The sequence below is a fragment of the Podarcis cretensis genome (assembly GCF_951804945.1).
Source record: "Podarcis cretensis genome assembly, chromosome: 1".
NCBI classification, from domain to species: Eukaryota; Metazoa; Chordata; class Lepidosauria; order Squamata; family Lacertidae; genus Podarcis; species Podarcis cretensis.
Window position 1 is genome coordinate 4,726,560 of NC_137170.1, and position 15,336 is coordinate 4,741,895.

A 15,336-nucleotide genomic window follows, 5' to 3' on the forward strand; every position below is an offset into this window, starting at 1 on the left:
CCACCTGGAACACAGCAGGTGAACAGGTGCCGGATTGGCAGGCTGTGTCAACAGCAGCCCTGGCCATTGAGGAGGGAGCCCAGTTGGCAACGCTTTGCATTTGACTAGCAAGTACAAGGAGAAGTTGAATAAGAAGCAGGCTGGGATTTGCATCTCTCTGGCGTTTGGCAACTTCCTTCCTGCCTACGTGCTGCCAGGCCACCTCTGAAGTTTCCTTTGCTGGAAGCAACTGCGCTCATAAAAGCTTCTCGAATTCAGTTTCCCCAGGGAGTGTTGTTGCTTCACCTTTGGGATCTCATGCCAGCAATGGCAGGGCAGAAAAAGTGACCTGAAAGCTTTTTCTTTGAATGGCAAGGCTCCAGAGAGGGACAATTTCCTGCATGCATTGGCCAAAGAAGGACAGAACCTTCTTTATGTATGCAACAACAGCAGCAAGAATATTGATTGCAAAATATTGGAAGACACAAGATCTACCCACTCTGGAAGAATGGCAGATGAAGATGATTGACTATATGGGACTGGCAGAAATGACTGGCAGAATTCGAGACCAGGGAAAAGAGTCAGCGGAAGAGGACTGGAGGAAATTCAAAGATTATTTGCAGAAAATTAATGAATGTTAGAAAGTTGTTGGACAGAAATTAAGTGGTTACCAGCTGTAATGTAAAAGTGGAGTAATAAGTTAAAATAAGTTATAATAGGTCCGTATAGTTCAAGTTATGGTTTTCCCAGTAGTGATGTATGGAAGTGAGAGCTGGACCATCAAGAAGGCTGATCGCCGAAGAATTGATGCTTTTGAATTATGGTGCTGGAGGAGACTCTTGAGAGTCCCATGGACTGCAAGAAGATCAAACCTCTCCATTCTGAAGGAAATCAGCCCTGAGTGCTCACTGGAAGGACAGATTGTGAAGCTGAGGCTCCAGTACTTTGGCCACCTCATGAGAAGAGAAGACTCCCTGGAGAAGACCCTGATGTTGGGAAAGATGGAGGGCACAAGGAGAAGGGGGCGACAGAGGACAAGATGGTTGGATAGTGTTTTCGAGGTTACCAGCATGAGTCTGACCAAGCTGCGGGGGGCAGTGGAGGACAGGAGTGCCTGGCGTTCTCTGGTCCATGGGGTCATGAAGAGTCGGACACGACTAAACGACTAAACAACAACAACAAGTTATAATAAGTTACAATAAGGATTTGCTGAATTAAGATTTGAACTGGAATACAAAAGGGGGAGGTGAGAGGGGGTCCGAGAAACAAGGTAATAGAAATAAGTATTGGAAATTATATTTGTTTTGTTTTTTTCAATTGTGTGTTTTTGTACTTTTGTTTTTTGTATTAAATTGGAAATTCTAATAAACTTTTATTAAAAAAAAATTCCTGCATGCATTGAAGCCTATTTTTTATTATTATTATTATTATTATTATTATTATTATTGCTGCTGCAATTTCAGGCTGAGCTGAATCATAAATATAGTCTGCATTTGAGTGTTTGGTGTACTCCTGTAACCTGTAGTAGAACCAATGTTATATTAAAGAATAATTATCTAAAGACTTTGCATGATAGATAGGACACTTCCATCGCATATGATACTGTCAGAGCTGCCTCTAGGTCCCAGCTCACAGAGGACCAACGCTAGGCTGTCGTAATGTACAAAAGTCTTTATTGAAGTTCAATTTCCATTTCAAAGCCGCAGCGCGCAGCCCTACATCTTAAACCCTAGATCGGCGAAGTCCCGTCTGAGTCTCCTCCCCTATGACACCAGTTTAAGATCCTAGCCCTGCTCCACCTTTTCCGCTGCTCTCTCCTCCTCTGGGTCCTCCTGCCCGCTGGGGCATTGCCCTTTCTGGACTCTTCCGACGCTGAGTCGCTTAGCTCCTCCCCCTCCCTCCGGCGGGCTTTAGGACCCGGTTCCCAATCCTCATTCTCTGCTGTCCTGCGCTCCTGTACATTTGAACTTGCCTCTCGCGCCAACCCAGTGACCTTTCTCCTAACCGTTACACTACTTCGGTCACTGCTTCCCTCTTCCGGGACACTGGCCGGATCTGACCTCCCCTCCGTTGTCCGACTTTCTGATGGAGGCGTGGTCAGCCCTGCCTCGTCTTCTCTCCCTGGTGGGGAATGCACTGGCCCCGATCCTTGGGACTCTTCCCCCCCACTCTGCTCTGGTGGGGAAGCTGGTTCTGATTTCCAACTACTGCTCTGGGAGTCCCTGCTGCCCCCTTGCTCCTGGGGCGTTCCCCTTGGGAACCCCCTACCCCTGGCCACTGGCGCCCCCTTCTGTGAATCTTCCGATTCGCTGGAGAGGCTCATGGAATCCCTCGGTCCACTGTCCTCTTCTCCTACGCTCCCCTCAGATTCTTCCCCTTCGCTCTCCATCTCCTCTCTTCCCTGTGCCTCTGCTCCTGAGCCCCTGACAGATACGATTTGTCAATTGTCCCATACAGAACAACGAAGTTGAAAAAATCTACACCAGACATTCAAAAACCAACAAGCCTGCTATCCCAGCCTGGTTAACCCGCTAAAAACTCTGATACCCCATAATTAAATACAATATACAGTGGTACCTCTGGTTACATATGCTTTAGGTTACATACACTTCAGGTTACAGACTCCGCTAACCCAGAAATAGTGCTTCAGGTTAAGAACTTTGCTTCAGGATGAGAACAGAAACCGTGCTCCGGCGGCATGGCAGCAGCAGGAGGCCTCATTAGCTAAAGTGGTGCTTCAGGTTAAGTACAGTTTCAGGTTAAGTACGGACCTCCGGAACGAACTAAGTACTTAACCCGAGGTACCACTGTAATCCCATAGAGACTACCTTACACTGCGTTTAATACCAAAATCGCATTGGATAGAAACTGTTTCTCAGGCGGCTAGTCCTAATCTTAATAACCCTGTAGGTCCTTTTCCTGCCACATAAGGTACTTTCCAAAATTATGCCGTAGTGAAGCTAAATATAAAGCTTAAAGTGTGGGGGAATCAAGTGGGGCAGGGTGATTTTTTTGGGGGGGGGGCAGGGGGAAGTAGCCAGAGTTGAGCCCCTCTGCCACTCAAAATCGCAGCCTCCTGATGATGCTTTTACGTACTTTTTTTTAAGTTGGGGTTTCATTACACACACCTCTGTGTAACATTTAATTTACCCCGGTAGGTTTGTTTTAAAGGTGACCTGGATCGAGTATGTAAAGTGCTTTCATCATTCCAGTACACATATCAATGCTAATTATATTGTTGTTTTTGTAAGACGTCCCCTAATTATTTCGCTGCTTTCCAGTCCTCACTGCTTCTTAATTTCCTTAGGTGACTGGCCATTTGGACGACTGCACTTGCGACGTTGAGACTATTGACAGCTACAACAACCGCAAGATTTTCCCCAGCCTGCAGAAACTTTTGGAAAGTGATTATTTCAGATATTACGAGGTAATGCTTATACTTTTCTTTTTTAAAAAATGTCTGTCCCCCCAAAATGCCTTGGCAAACCATTTCTCAAAAGAAAAAGAAAAAGCTGGGCTTCCCTCATATCGTAAATCTAAAAGTTTTTTCATCTTTTCCTGACAAGTTAAAATCTCTTGCCTGGAACTAAAAATCCCCTAGACCAACCAAAGCGTTTTCTGCCTTGATCTCTGCAGGTTAACCTAAAGAAGCCTTGTCCTTTTTGGAGCGATGACAGTCACTGTGGAATTAGAGACTGTGCTGTAAAGCCATGCCCATCGGTAAGTGTGAAACGTTGCAGAATCACAGAAGGGACCACGAGGGGCATGTAGTTCAACCCCTGCAATGCAGGAATCTTTTGGCATAACGTGGGGCTCAAACTCACGAAACCCTGAGATTAAGAGTCTCATGCTCTGCACAGCTTACAGACTTAACATATAGAGAACAAGCAGAACATACGTTTAGAGAAGTTTGGAAAATGTTTATTGACTACATTGGGGGAAGGAAATTGTGTACAGTGGTACCTCAGGTTACATACACTTCAGGTTACAGACTTCGCTAACCCAGAAATAATAACTCGGGTTAAGAACTTTGCTTTAGGATGAGAACAGAAATCGTGCTCTGGTGGAGTAGCGGCAGCAGAAGGCCCCATTAGCTAAAGTGGTGCTTCAGGTTAAGAACAGTTTCAGGTTAAGAACGGACCTCCGGAACTAATCAAGTACTTAACCTGAGGTACCACTGAACACTGGAAAACGTTGGCAGAATTAAGATAAATTCAACAGTGTAAATAAGTTTTGGTGGATGTCATAATGGAAAACCGATTGGTATAGCTTATGTAAAATATGCAGGGATTTGTTGTTGTTTAGTCATTTAGTCGTGTCCGACTCTTCGTGACCCCCTGGACCAGAGCACGCCAGGCACTCCTGTCTTCCACTGCCTCCCACAGTTTGGTCAAACTCATGCTGGTAGCTTCGAGAACACTGTCCAATCATCTCGTCCTCTGTCGTCCCCTTCTCCTTGTGCCCTCCATCTTTCCCAACATCAGGGTCTTTTCCAGGGAGTCTTCTCTTCTCATGAGGTGGCCAAAGTATTGGAGCCTCAGCTTCAGGATCTGTCCTTCCAGTGAGCACTCAGGGCTGATTTCCTTCAGAATGGAGAGGTTTGATCTTCTTGCAGTCCATGGGACTCTCAAGAGTCTCCTCCAGCAACAGAATTCAAAAGCATCAATTCTTCGGCGATCAGCCTTCTTGATGGTCCAGCTCTCACTTCCATACATCACTACTGGGAAAACCATAGCTTGAACTATACGGACCTTTGTTGGCAAGGTGATGTCTCTGCTTTTTAAGATGCTGTCTAGGTTTGTCATTGCTTTTCTCCCAAGAAGCAGGCATCTTTTAATTTCGTGGCTGCTGTCACCATCTGCAGTGATCATGGAGCCCAAGAAAGTAAAATCTCTTACTGCCTCCATTTCTTCCCCTTCTATTTGCCAGGAGGTGATGGGCCCAGTGGCCATGATCTTCGTTTTTTTGATGTTGAGCTTCAGACCATACGTTGCGCTCTCCTCTTTCACCCTCATTAAAAGGTTCTTTAATTCCTCCTCACTTTCTGCCATCAAGTTTGTGTCATCTGCTTATCTGAGGCTGTTGATATTTCTTCCGGCAATCTTAATTCCGGTTTGGGATTCATCCAGCCCAGCCTTTTGCATGCAGGGATTTATAATATGCAAAATGAAGAAGGGAAGTGACTGATTTTTTAAGGATGTTAAAAGGAGTATTTTAAATTGCTAAACAGGAAATTTAATAAAAAGACTTGAGGCAAGTGCCAAGCCCTAACACAGAACTGGCATCTCTTCCCCTCCTTACATTGTATAACATGCATTTGGGCAGATTCCTGTCTTGCGTTCGGATTGCAGGCAGATGCAATCAGGTTTGTAATTCCTGCCAGGCTCTTCTCCCCAAACACAAGGTCTCGCTTGAGAGGAAGGAAGAGATATTTCTTTAAAGGCTGCTGATGGCACAGGCTCAGCAGCAAGCAGAAGGCCCGGAAGTCGAGACCTGCGAGGAGATGAGCACGGCCAGAGATTTGCAGCCACCTTAAAGCTCCGGTATCCAAGGAAGCTGAATGTTGGAAGAATCGGGACAGATAAGAGAAAGGACTTATTCACCGCAGAGTTGATCTGTGGAACTCACTGCCACAAGAGGCAGCAATACCCACCAGCTGGGATGGTTGCAGAAGCCTGGATTAATTCATGGAGGAGAGGGCTGCCGATGGCTGTTAGCGCCTTCTCTTTTCTCCTCCTCCTCCTCCTCCTCCTGCTCTTTGTGCATCTGGGGCTGCCAAACCATGCCAGATCCTGGCGAGAGGGTACCGTGATAGCAAACCCCAAGTGGCCGAGGGCAGGTGGAAACAGAGACAAAGCAAGGCCAGGGAGAAATGAGAGAGAAGGACCTGAAGGACAGGGGTGCAGTTGAAATCCGTGCATCACATGGGGTTTGACTCTGGGGGTCCTTTCCAATTCTATGATTCTTTGATTTTATTAAATTTACAGAATGCCAAACAGGGAAAACCTGCACCAAAGCAGCCTCATAATAATAAAAATAATAATAATTTATTTGTACCCTGTATTGCACTTGGGCAAAAAAAAATGAGAGGCACAAATACAAGATGGGTGACACCTGGCTTGAGAGCAGTACATGTGAAAAGGATCTAGGAGTCTTGGTTGACCACAAACTTGACATGAGCCAACAGTGTGACGCGGCAGCTAGAAAAGCCAATGCAATTCTGGGCTACATCAATAGGAGTATAGCATCTAGATCAAGGGAAGTAATAGTGCCACTGTATTCTGCTCTGGTCAGACCTCACTTGGAGTACTGTGTCCAGTTCTGGGCACCACAGTTCAAGAAGGACACTGACAAACTGGAACGGGTCCAGAGGAGGGCAACCAAAATGGTCAAAGGCCTGGAAGCGATGCCTTATGAAGAACGGCTAAGGGAGCTGGGCATGTTTAGCCTGGAGAAGAGGAGGTTAAGGGGTGATATGATAGCCATGTTCAAATATATAAAAGGATGTCACATAGAGGAGGGAGAAAGGTTGTTTTCTGCTGCTCCAGAGAAGCGGACACGGAGCAATGGTTCCAAACTACAAGAAAGAAGATTCCACCTAAACATTAGGAAGAACTTCCTGACAGTAAGAGCTGTTTGACAGTGGAATTTGCTGCCAAGGAGTGTGGTGGAGTCTCCTTCTTTGGAGGTCTTTAAGCAGAGGCTTGACAACCATATGTCAGGAGTGCTCTGATGGTGTTTCCTGCTTGGCAGGGGGTTGGACTCGATGGCCCTTGTGGTCTCTTCCAACTATGATTCTATGATTCTATGATTCTCTAGCCACTCCGGGCGGCTTCCAACAAAGATTAAAAATACATTAAAATGTCACACATTAAAAACTTCCCTAAACAGGGCTGCCTTCAGATGTAAATGGATCCAACCATTATAAATGGCCTCGGTCCAGTATACCTGAAGGAGCATCTCCACCCCCATCGTTCAGCCCGGACACTGAGGTCCAGCTCCGAGGGCCTTCTGGTGGTTCCCTCAGTGTGAGAAGCCAAGTTACATGGAACCAGGCAGAGGGCCTTCTCGGTTGTGGCGCCTGCCCTGTGGAACACCCTCCCAATGTCAAAGAGAACAACAACTATCTGACTTTTAGAAGACATCTGAAGGCAGCCCTGTTTAGGGAAGTTTTTAATGTTTTATGTTTTATTCTGTTTTTAGTGTTCTGTTGGGAGCCGCCCAGAGTGGCTGGGGAACCCAGCCAGATGGGCAGGGTATAATAATAATAATAATAATAATAATAATAATAATAATAATACTGTGGTACCTCGGGCTAAGAACTTAATTCGTTCTGGAGGTCCGTTCTTAACCTGAAGCACCACTTTAGCTAATAGGGCCTCCTGCTGCAGCCGCACCGCTGGAGCACGATTTCTGTTCTCATCCTGAAGCAAAGTTCTTAACCTGAAGCACTATTTCTGGGTTAGCGGAGTCTGTAACCTGAAGCGTCTGTAACGTGAAGCGTCTGTAACCCGAGGTACTCCTGTAATAATAGGGGAAGTGGCTTACAGTGAAATGAGATTTAATTTTGCATCTTCTGTTTTCAGGATGAAGTCCCTGGCAGAATTAGGTCGGAGAGTCACAACAAGGTAAGGGTCCCGGGCAAAACAGAGCTACTGGTCTGTGACCTAGTTCTGCCCTATCCTAGGAGAATAATAATAGAATAAAAATGAATATTCTCCTATTTTAAATGAAAATTTTCTAATATTCTCATTAATTTAACATCGCTATATACCATCAGTGGTGTAGCGTGGGGGGCAGAATGGTTAGGGGTGCAAAAGTTCAACATCCGGTTGTGTCGCTGGGCTCCGTTCAAAACGGCTTTCCCGTGCGAACCAGTGACATAACCAGACAATTCAACAACTCTTCTTATTTCTGCAACTCCGATCTCCTGGGTAACACGGATGCCATTAGGCAGTTGAATGTGCATACGTACGCCGTCCATTTCCCTCCCTCCGAACCCCATCCCTCCGCGTGGCCCGGAACGCTGGCAATCCATGTTATGCCACTGCCCACCATTCTTGGATTAGCTATTTCTGGGGCTTTCATGCCCATGGGATTTCACCAAACGCACCCTCTCTTTCCCCCAGAAAAGTCGCTGCACCAAAACAATGGAAGAATGACCTAGGCTATGAGATTAACCCCACTCAGTGGACCAGAATGTGGTCTAAACCTCCCTTTAAATCCATACCAATGAAAAGAAAAGAACCCACTCTAAAACTCACCTACAGGTGGTACCTAACACCCAGAAAACTAGCGCTAATACGCCCAGGAACCTCACCAAAATGCTGGAGAGGGTGCACCTCCACAGGCACATACCTCCACATGTGGTGGGAGTGCCCCAAAATCCAACTATTCTGGACAACCACCATATGAGAAATATGTAAAATAACTAAGCAAATATTAGAAATCACCCCAGAATTGGCCCTACTAAACATATTCCAAGACAATAATGCCCATTTACACCACAAAGAACTCATAACCCACCTACTTTCAGCAGCCAGAAACACCATAACCAGACACTGGAGAGACCTGTCAGGAGTAAGCATGGACCAATGGTACCAAATAGCATGGGAAACGGTACCAAATAGCATAAAAAAATTAACCAATAAACTGAAACTGACACGGGGACAAATAGAAGAAGACGCCTTCACCCTGTTATGGCTCCCTTTTATCACATACACAGCTTAACAAGACAATGACAATAATCCACCAACAGCATATAAATCAATATGGCTAACCTGATCCAAAACACCCACCCACCCCACTCACACATGAAAACAAAGACCACCACAGCCAACCACAAATGAATAACTGCACCCTAGGCCAACCCCAGCCTCTCTCACCACCAAAGGAACACAAGTGAATAGCAGAGGACCTGCACAAGCAAACCCCAAACCCCACATATATTAAGTAAAATAGAAACATCGCCACCCCTCTCCCCCTTTTCTAACATCTCAACAAATGAAACTGATTTGTAAAAATGTTACAAGAGAGAGACATTACACATACTTCTGTAAATCAAGAAAATCTTTAATAAAAATACAAAAAAAGAAGAAGTTGCCGCAAAGCTGCAACGTGGGTGGTCTGGGTAGGTGCTGATGTGACTTCCTGGGTGGTCCGTGGGCTGGCTGGTAGCTTTCTTCTGCCTTGGTTGGGTTTGGTGACTCCTGGTGGCCTTCCCCACGGCAGTGGACTCTAATCAGCTTGAAAACAAACCTGTTGCTTTGCTTTGCAGTATTCTGAAGCCGCTGCCCACCTCGCCGAGGACTGCGAAGAAGCTGAGAGACTTGGAGCCGTTGATGGATCCCTGAGGTGTGATGTCTTCATCTTGAAAAACTGGGGTGGCCTGTGAGGCAGGGTAGCTGCTGGTGTTTCTTAACTCCGAAAGCTGCAGAGACTTTGCTGCAAGCTCCCTTCTCGCTGTTTCGAGTCCTGTGGGCGCCTGAAGCTCACAAAGGCAACAGGAAGCGTCCGAATCACACCTGCAAGGCCACAACTGCACCGCACACCTAAATCACTACGATACGACTTTATAAACAGTCATGGCTCCCCCCAGAGAATCCTGGGAGTTTGTGCTGAGAGTTGTTCGGAGATCCCCTTTATTCCCATCCCAGAGCTACAATTCCCAGAGTGGTTTAAATCATCTTCATCATCTTTTTTTATTTGTATGCCGCCTTTCCACAGTTAAAAAAACAATGCTCAAGGCGGCTTACAGCATAACAAGATTTACATAATTACAATAAATAAACCCCATCAGAAAAATACACAACCAAATGGGAAACAATTTCCACATAAATCAAAATTGTATACCGTATTTTTCGTCCCATAAGGTGCACCGGCCCATAGGACGCACCTAGTTTTTTTTGGGGGGAAATAAAGGAATTTCTCCCCCTTTATTTCCCCCCCAAAACCAGGTCGGGGAACAGCGGTATGGCGGCGCTGCACCTCCCCGCTGTCCCCCGAGCTTGTGGGGCTGGCCGATGTCTGCCCGAAGCGCAGGGCACTCTGCTATCCATGCAGGAGGCTGCTATCCACAGCCTAGGGAGCCCTGCGGGAACTCCTGCAGGGCTCCCTAGGCTGCGGATGTCTGCCCGAAGCGCGGGGCGCTCTGCTTCAGCGCGCCCCACGCTCCGTGCAGGAGGCTGTGGATGTCTTTCCGAAGCGTGGGGCGCTTTGCTTCAGTGCGCCCGGCGCTCTGTGCAGCAGGCAGCTATCTGCAGCCTAGGGAACTCCCGCGGGCTCCCCAGGCTTGCAGATAGTTTCCTGAAGCCTGGAGAGCGAGAGGGGTCGGTGTGCACCGACCCCTCTCGCTCTCCAAGCTTCAGCGAAAGCCTGCATTCGCCCCATAGGACGCACACAGATTTCCCCTTCATTTTTGGAGGGGAAAAAGTGCGTCCTATAGGGCAAAAAATACGGTAGTTGGAAGGGACCACAAGGGTCACCTATAATGGTTATTTTATTATGATTATTTTACTATTACTATTTACTATTATGTTATGTTTTTAATAAGGTTTTCTGTAATGTGTTTTTAATGTTGTACACCGCTCTGGGAACTTCTGATACAGGGCAGTATATAAATTGAATGATAATGGTAATAGTAATTATTGTCGTTGTTGTTATTATTACAGCCCTGTACAATGTAGGAATATTTCACCTACTTGGGGCTTGAATCTGTGATCTTGAGATTAAGAGTTTCATCCTCTACTGAATGAGTTATCCCAATTCTTTTTAATATTATGTAATAATGCTATAATGTCTAGTGACAAATATTTTCTTGCTTGATTTGTAGTGAGGAAACGGCGAGGGCTGTGATTCGATGGACACGGCATGATGATTCTGCAGACAGCTTTTGCGAAGTGGATGGTATTGGCTCTTGTGGTTTAACATGTTTCTGTCCCACCTTCCTCCCAAGTTGGGATATTTCCTGGGGTTTTTTAACTCCTGCGCTTTCACTTAACGCAGCTGGAAGAATTTTATTTTAAAAACCCCCAAATCTTCTAGACCCGTGTCACGTAAATAGGGACAGCAGCATTATTTGTTTGTTTGTTGCCTTGTTGCTGTTGACGTCGGCTTTTAAAAACCCTCGAATTAAACCTGGCTGGTGGAGGAAGGGGGATGTAAAAATGAAAAAGGAAGGTGTCTGTGGGGAGAGAGAGATAGCAGGGCAATGACGTAAATAGAGCTCATAAGTATTCTACATGCCCAGTCGTGTGGGGCAAACAGTAGCCACAAGAGACAGCAATGGCTAGCAAGCTGGAAGGCTTTAAAAGGGAATTAGGCAGATTCATGGAGGAGGAGAGGGCTATCAATGGCTGTTGTTGTTTAGTCGTTTAGTTGTGTCCGACTCTTTGTGACCCCCTGGACCAGAGCACGCCAGGCACTCCTGTCTTCCACTGCCTCCCGCAGTTTGGTCAAACTCATGCTGGTAGCTTCGAGAACACTGTCCCACCATCTCGTCCTCTGTCGTCCCCTTCTCCTTGTGCCCTCCATCTTTCCCAACTTCAGGGTCTTTTCCAGGGAGTCTTCTCTTCTCCTGAGGTGGCCAAAGTCTTGGAGCCTCAGCTTCAGGATCTGTCCTTCCAGTGAGCACTCAGGGCTGATTTCCTTCAGAATGGAGAGGTTGGATCTTCTTGCAGTCCATGGGACTCTCAAGAGTCTCCTCCAGCACCATAATTCAAAAGCATCAATTCTTCGGCGATCAGTCTTCTTTATGGTCCAGCTCTCTTTGTTGTTGTTGTTGTTTAGTCCTTTAGTCGTGTCCGACTCTTCGTGACCCCCTGGACCAGAGCACGCCAGGCACTCCTGTCTTCCACTGCCTCCCACAGTTTGGTCAAACTCATGCTGGTAGCTTCGAGAACACTGTCCAATCATCTCGTCCTCTGTCGTCCCCTTCTCCTTGGGCCCTCCATCTTTCCCAACATCAGGGTCTTTTCCAGGGAGTCTTCTCTTCTCATGAGGTGGCCAAAGTCTTGGAGCCTCAGCTTCAGGATCTGTCCTCCCAGTGAGCACTCAAGGCTGATTTCCTTCAGAATGGAGAGGTTTGATCTTCTTGCAGTCCATGGGACTCTCAAGAGTCTCCTCCAGCACCAGAATTCAAAATATCAATGGCTTCTAGCCAGAATAACTCTGCTCTGCTTCCACAGTTGGAGGCATTGATGTGTCTGAATGCTGGAAACCACAGGAAGAGAGAGTTGCTCCTATGCTCAAATCCTGATAACAGGTTTCCCAAGGCATTTGGTTGGCAGCTGCGAGTACAGGATCCTGGACTAGATAGGGCATTGGCCAGATCTAATAGGCTCTTCCTATGTTCATAAGAACATATGGAATAACATATGGGATTTGGGTGGCGCACAGCGGCAAGAGTATTGTTAGCCCAGAAGTGGAAGCAAGAAGAAATTCAGACGAAAGAAGAATGGCAGACGAAATTAATGGACTATGCAGAATTGGACAAAATGACAGGAAGGATTCGAAACCTGCGGGATCAGAGATTTACAGAAGATTGGAAGAAGTATATGAACTATCTGAAGAGCAATTGTAACCAACAAATTACGCTAGTAGGACTGCAAGAAGTTTCGTAAGGAGAAATATACGAAGTGTTATAAAGTAGAAAAAATAGAGACATTGGTTATGAGTTTTAAATGTACAGTGGTACCTCAGGTTACATACGCTTCAGGTTACATACGCTTCAGGTTACAGACTCCGCTAACCCAGAAATAGTGCATCAGGTTAAGAACTTTGCTTCAGGATGAGAACAGAAATTGTGCTCCGGCGGCGCGGCAGCAGCAGGAGGCCTCATTAGCTAAAGTGGTGCTTCAGGTTAAGAGCAGTTTCAGGTTAAGTACAGACCTCCGAAATGAATTAAGTCCTTAAACCGAGGTACCACTGTAATAGGAGGGAAAGTAAGAAATGTGTACTAAGAGATTAGATTGGACAATTTTCAGACAGGACAGTCGAAAATATGAATAAGATGTAAAAGTAGGTTTAATTAATGTTGAAAATGGTATGTTAAAAAAACTAATAAAAATTATATATATATATATTGTCAGGGCTGCCCGAGGTCCCAGCTCACAAAGGACCAACGCCAGTCCGTTGTTATATACAAGAGTCTTTATTGAAACGCAGTTTCGATTTCAAAGCCGCGGCGTGCAGCCCTACGTCTTAAACCCTAGACCGCTGAAGCTCCGTCTGAATCTCCACCCCCCAGACACCAGTTTAAGACTCTAGCCTTGCTCGACTTCTTCCTTTGCTCTTTCCTCCTCTGGGTCCGCCTGTCCGCTGGGGTGTTGCCCTTTCTGGACTCTTCTGATGCTGAGTCCCCGGATTCTTCCCCCTGCCTCCGGCGGGCTTTAGGACCTGGCTCCCAATCCGTGCTTCCTGCTGTCCCGCGCGCCTGTACATTTGAACTTGGCACGCGCGCCCAGCCGGCAACCCTTCTCCTGACCATTACACTGCTCCTGTCACTGCTTCCCCCCTCGGGGGGGGGGGGCTAGCTGGATCTGACTTCCCCTCCGTTCCCTCACTCTGCGATGGGGGCGTGGCCAGCTCTGACTCATCTTCTCTCCCCACTGGAGGAGACGCTGGCCCTGATACATGGGACTCTTCCCCCCCACTACGCTCTGGTGGGGGAACTGGTCCTGATTTCCAGCTGCTGCTTTGGGAGTCCCCGCTGGCCCCTTGCTTCTGGTGTGTCCCCCCTGGGACCCCCCTTGCCCTGGCCATCGACGCCCCCCTCTGGGAATCTTCTGAATCGCTGGAGAAGCTCATGGAATCTCTCGGGCCACTCTCATACTCCCCTACGCTGCCCTCAGATTCTTCCCCTTCGCTCTCCGTTTCCTCTCTCCCCTGTGTCTCTGCTCCTGAACCCCTGACATATACATATACATATATATATATATATATATATATATATATATATATATGGATATTTGGGTGGTGCTGTGGTCTAAACCAGTGTTCCCCAACCTTGGGCCTCCAGCTGTTTTTGGACTACAACTCCCATCATCCCTCGCTAGCAAGACCAGTGGTCAAGGATGATGGGAGTTGTAGTCCAAAAACAGTTGGAGGCCCAAGGTTGGGGAACACTGGTCTAAACCACTGAGCCTCTTGGGCTTGCCAATCAGAAAGTTGGCAGTTCGAATCCCTGAGACGGGGTGAGCTCCCGTTGCTCTGTCCCAGCTCCTGCCAGCCTAGCAGTTCGAAAGCACACCAGCGCAAGGAGATAAATAGGTACCACTGCAGCAGGAAGGTAAATGGCATTTCCATGCACTCTGGCACTCGTCACAGTCCTCTGTGCGCCAGTAGCGGTTTAGTCCTGCTAGCCACATGACCTGGAAAGCTGTCTGTGAACAAACGGCGGCTCCCTCGGCCTGAAAGCAAGAAGAGCGCCGCAACCCCATAGTCGCCTTTGACTGGACTTAGCCGTCCAGAGGTCCTTTACCTTTAGTTTTACCTATGGAGTATCCACAGCTTTACAGGGACGCAGGTGGCGCTGTGGGTTAAACCACAGAGCCTAGGACTTGCCGATCAGAAGGTCGGCGGTTTGAATCCCCGCGACGGGGTGAGCTCCCGTTGCTCGGTCCCTGCTCCTGCCAACCTAGCAGTTTGAAAACACATCAAAGTGCAAGTAGATAAATAGGAACCGCTACAGCAGGAAGGTAAACGGCATTTCTGTGCGCCGCTCTGGTTCACCAGAAGCGGCTTAGTCATGCTGGCCACATGACCCGGAAGCTGTACACTGGCTCCCTCGGCCAATAAAGCGAGATGAGCGCCACAACCCCGGAGTCGGTCACGACTGGACCTAACGGTCAGGGGTCCCTTTACCTTTATCCACAGCTTTACAGAGGTCAGTATCCTGTCCTTTTCTTGCAGGCTGAAATGGTACAGCTCTGCAACGGAGATATCGCAAGAGTCTTCTTGCTTGATCTCTCAGACCAGGCAATTTCAAAAGCAAGGAGGTTATTGTCTGGAGAACACATAGGAGCGAGGGAAGGAAGGAAATATGGGGACTGTTATTTAGAATCATAGAATCATAGAGTTGGAAGAGACCACAAGGGCCATTGAGTCCAACCCCCTGCCAAGCAGGAAACACCATCAGAGCACTCTTGCAGCTTTCCCCAAACACAACATTTGATACAACCAACACAGTCCATAATCCTTGAAATGTTCCTAAAATGGAGTCTAAACCTTGGGCTGGTCAAACTTCTCTGAAGTCTCTCAGCCCCACTCACCTCACAGAGTGTTGTGGGGGAGGAAGGGAAAGGAGATTGTTAGCTGCTTTGAGACTCCTTCTGGTAGTGATAAAGCGGGATATCAAAT

The 15,336-nt window shown here is 47.2% G+C and overlaps 1 protein-coding gene across 1 annotated transcript in view; it reads left to right on the top strand.

Moving 5' to 3' along the window:
- The window catches only part of ERO1A (endoplasmic reticulum oxidoreductase 1 alpha), a 39,672-nt gene that overhangs the window by 6,372 nt on the left and 17,964 nt on the right, over positions 1-15,336 (top strand). Inside the window, exons 2-6 of the mRNA XM_079958637.1 lie at positions 3,287-3,406; positions 3,616-3,699; positions 7,566-7,607; positions 9,257-9,333; positions 10,811-10,884. Of these exons, the coding sequence (XP_079814763.1) occupies positions 3,287-3,406; positions 3,616-3,699; positions 7,566-7,607; positions 9,257-9,333; positions 10,811-10,884 (397 nt within the window). The remainder of the gene's footprint in view (positions 1-3,286; positions 3,407-3,615; positions 3,700-7,565; positions 7,608-9,256; positions 9,334-10,810; positions 10,885-15,336) is intronic.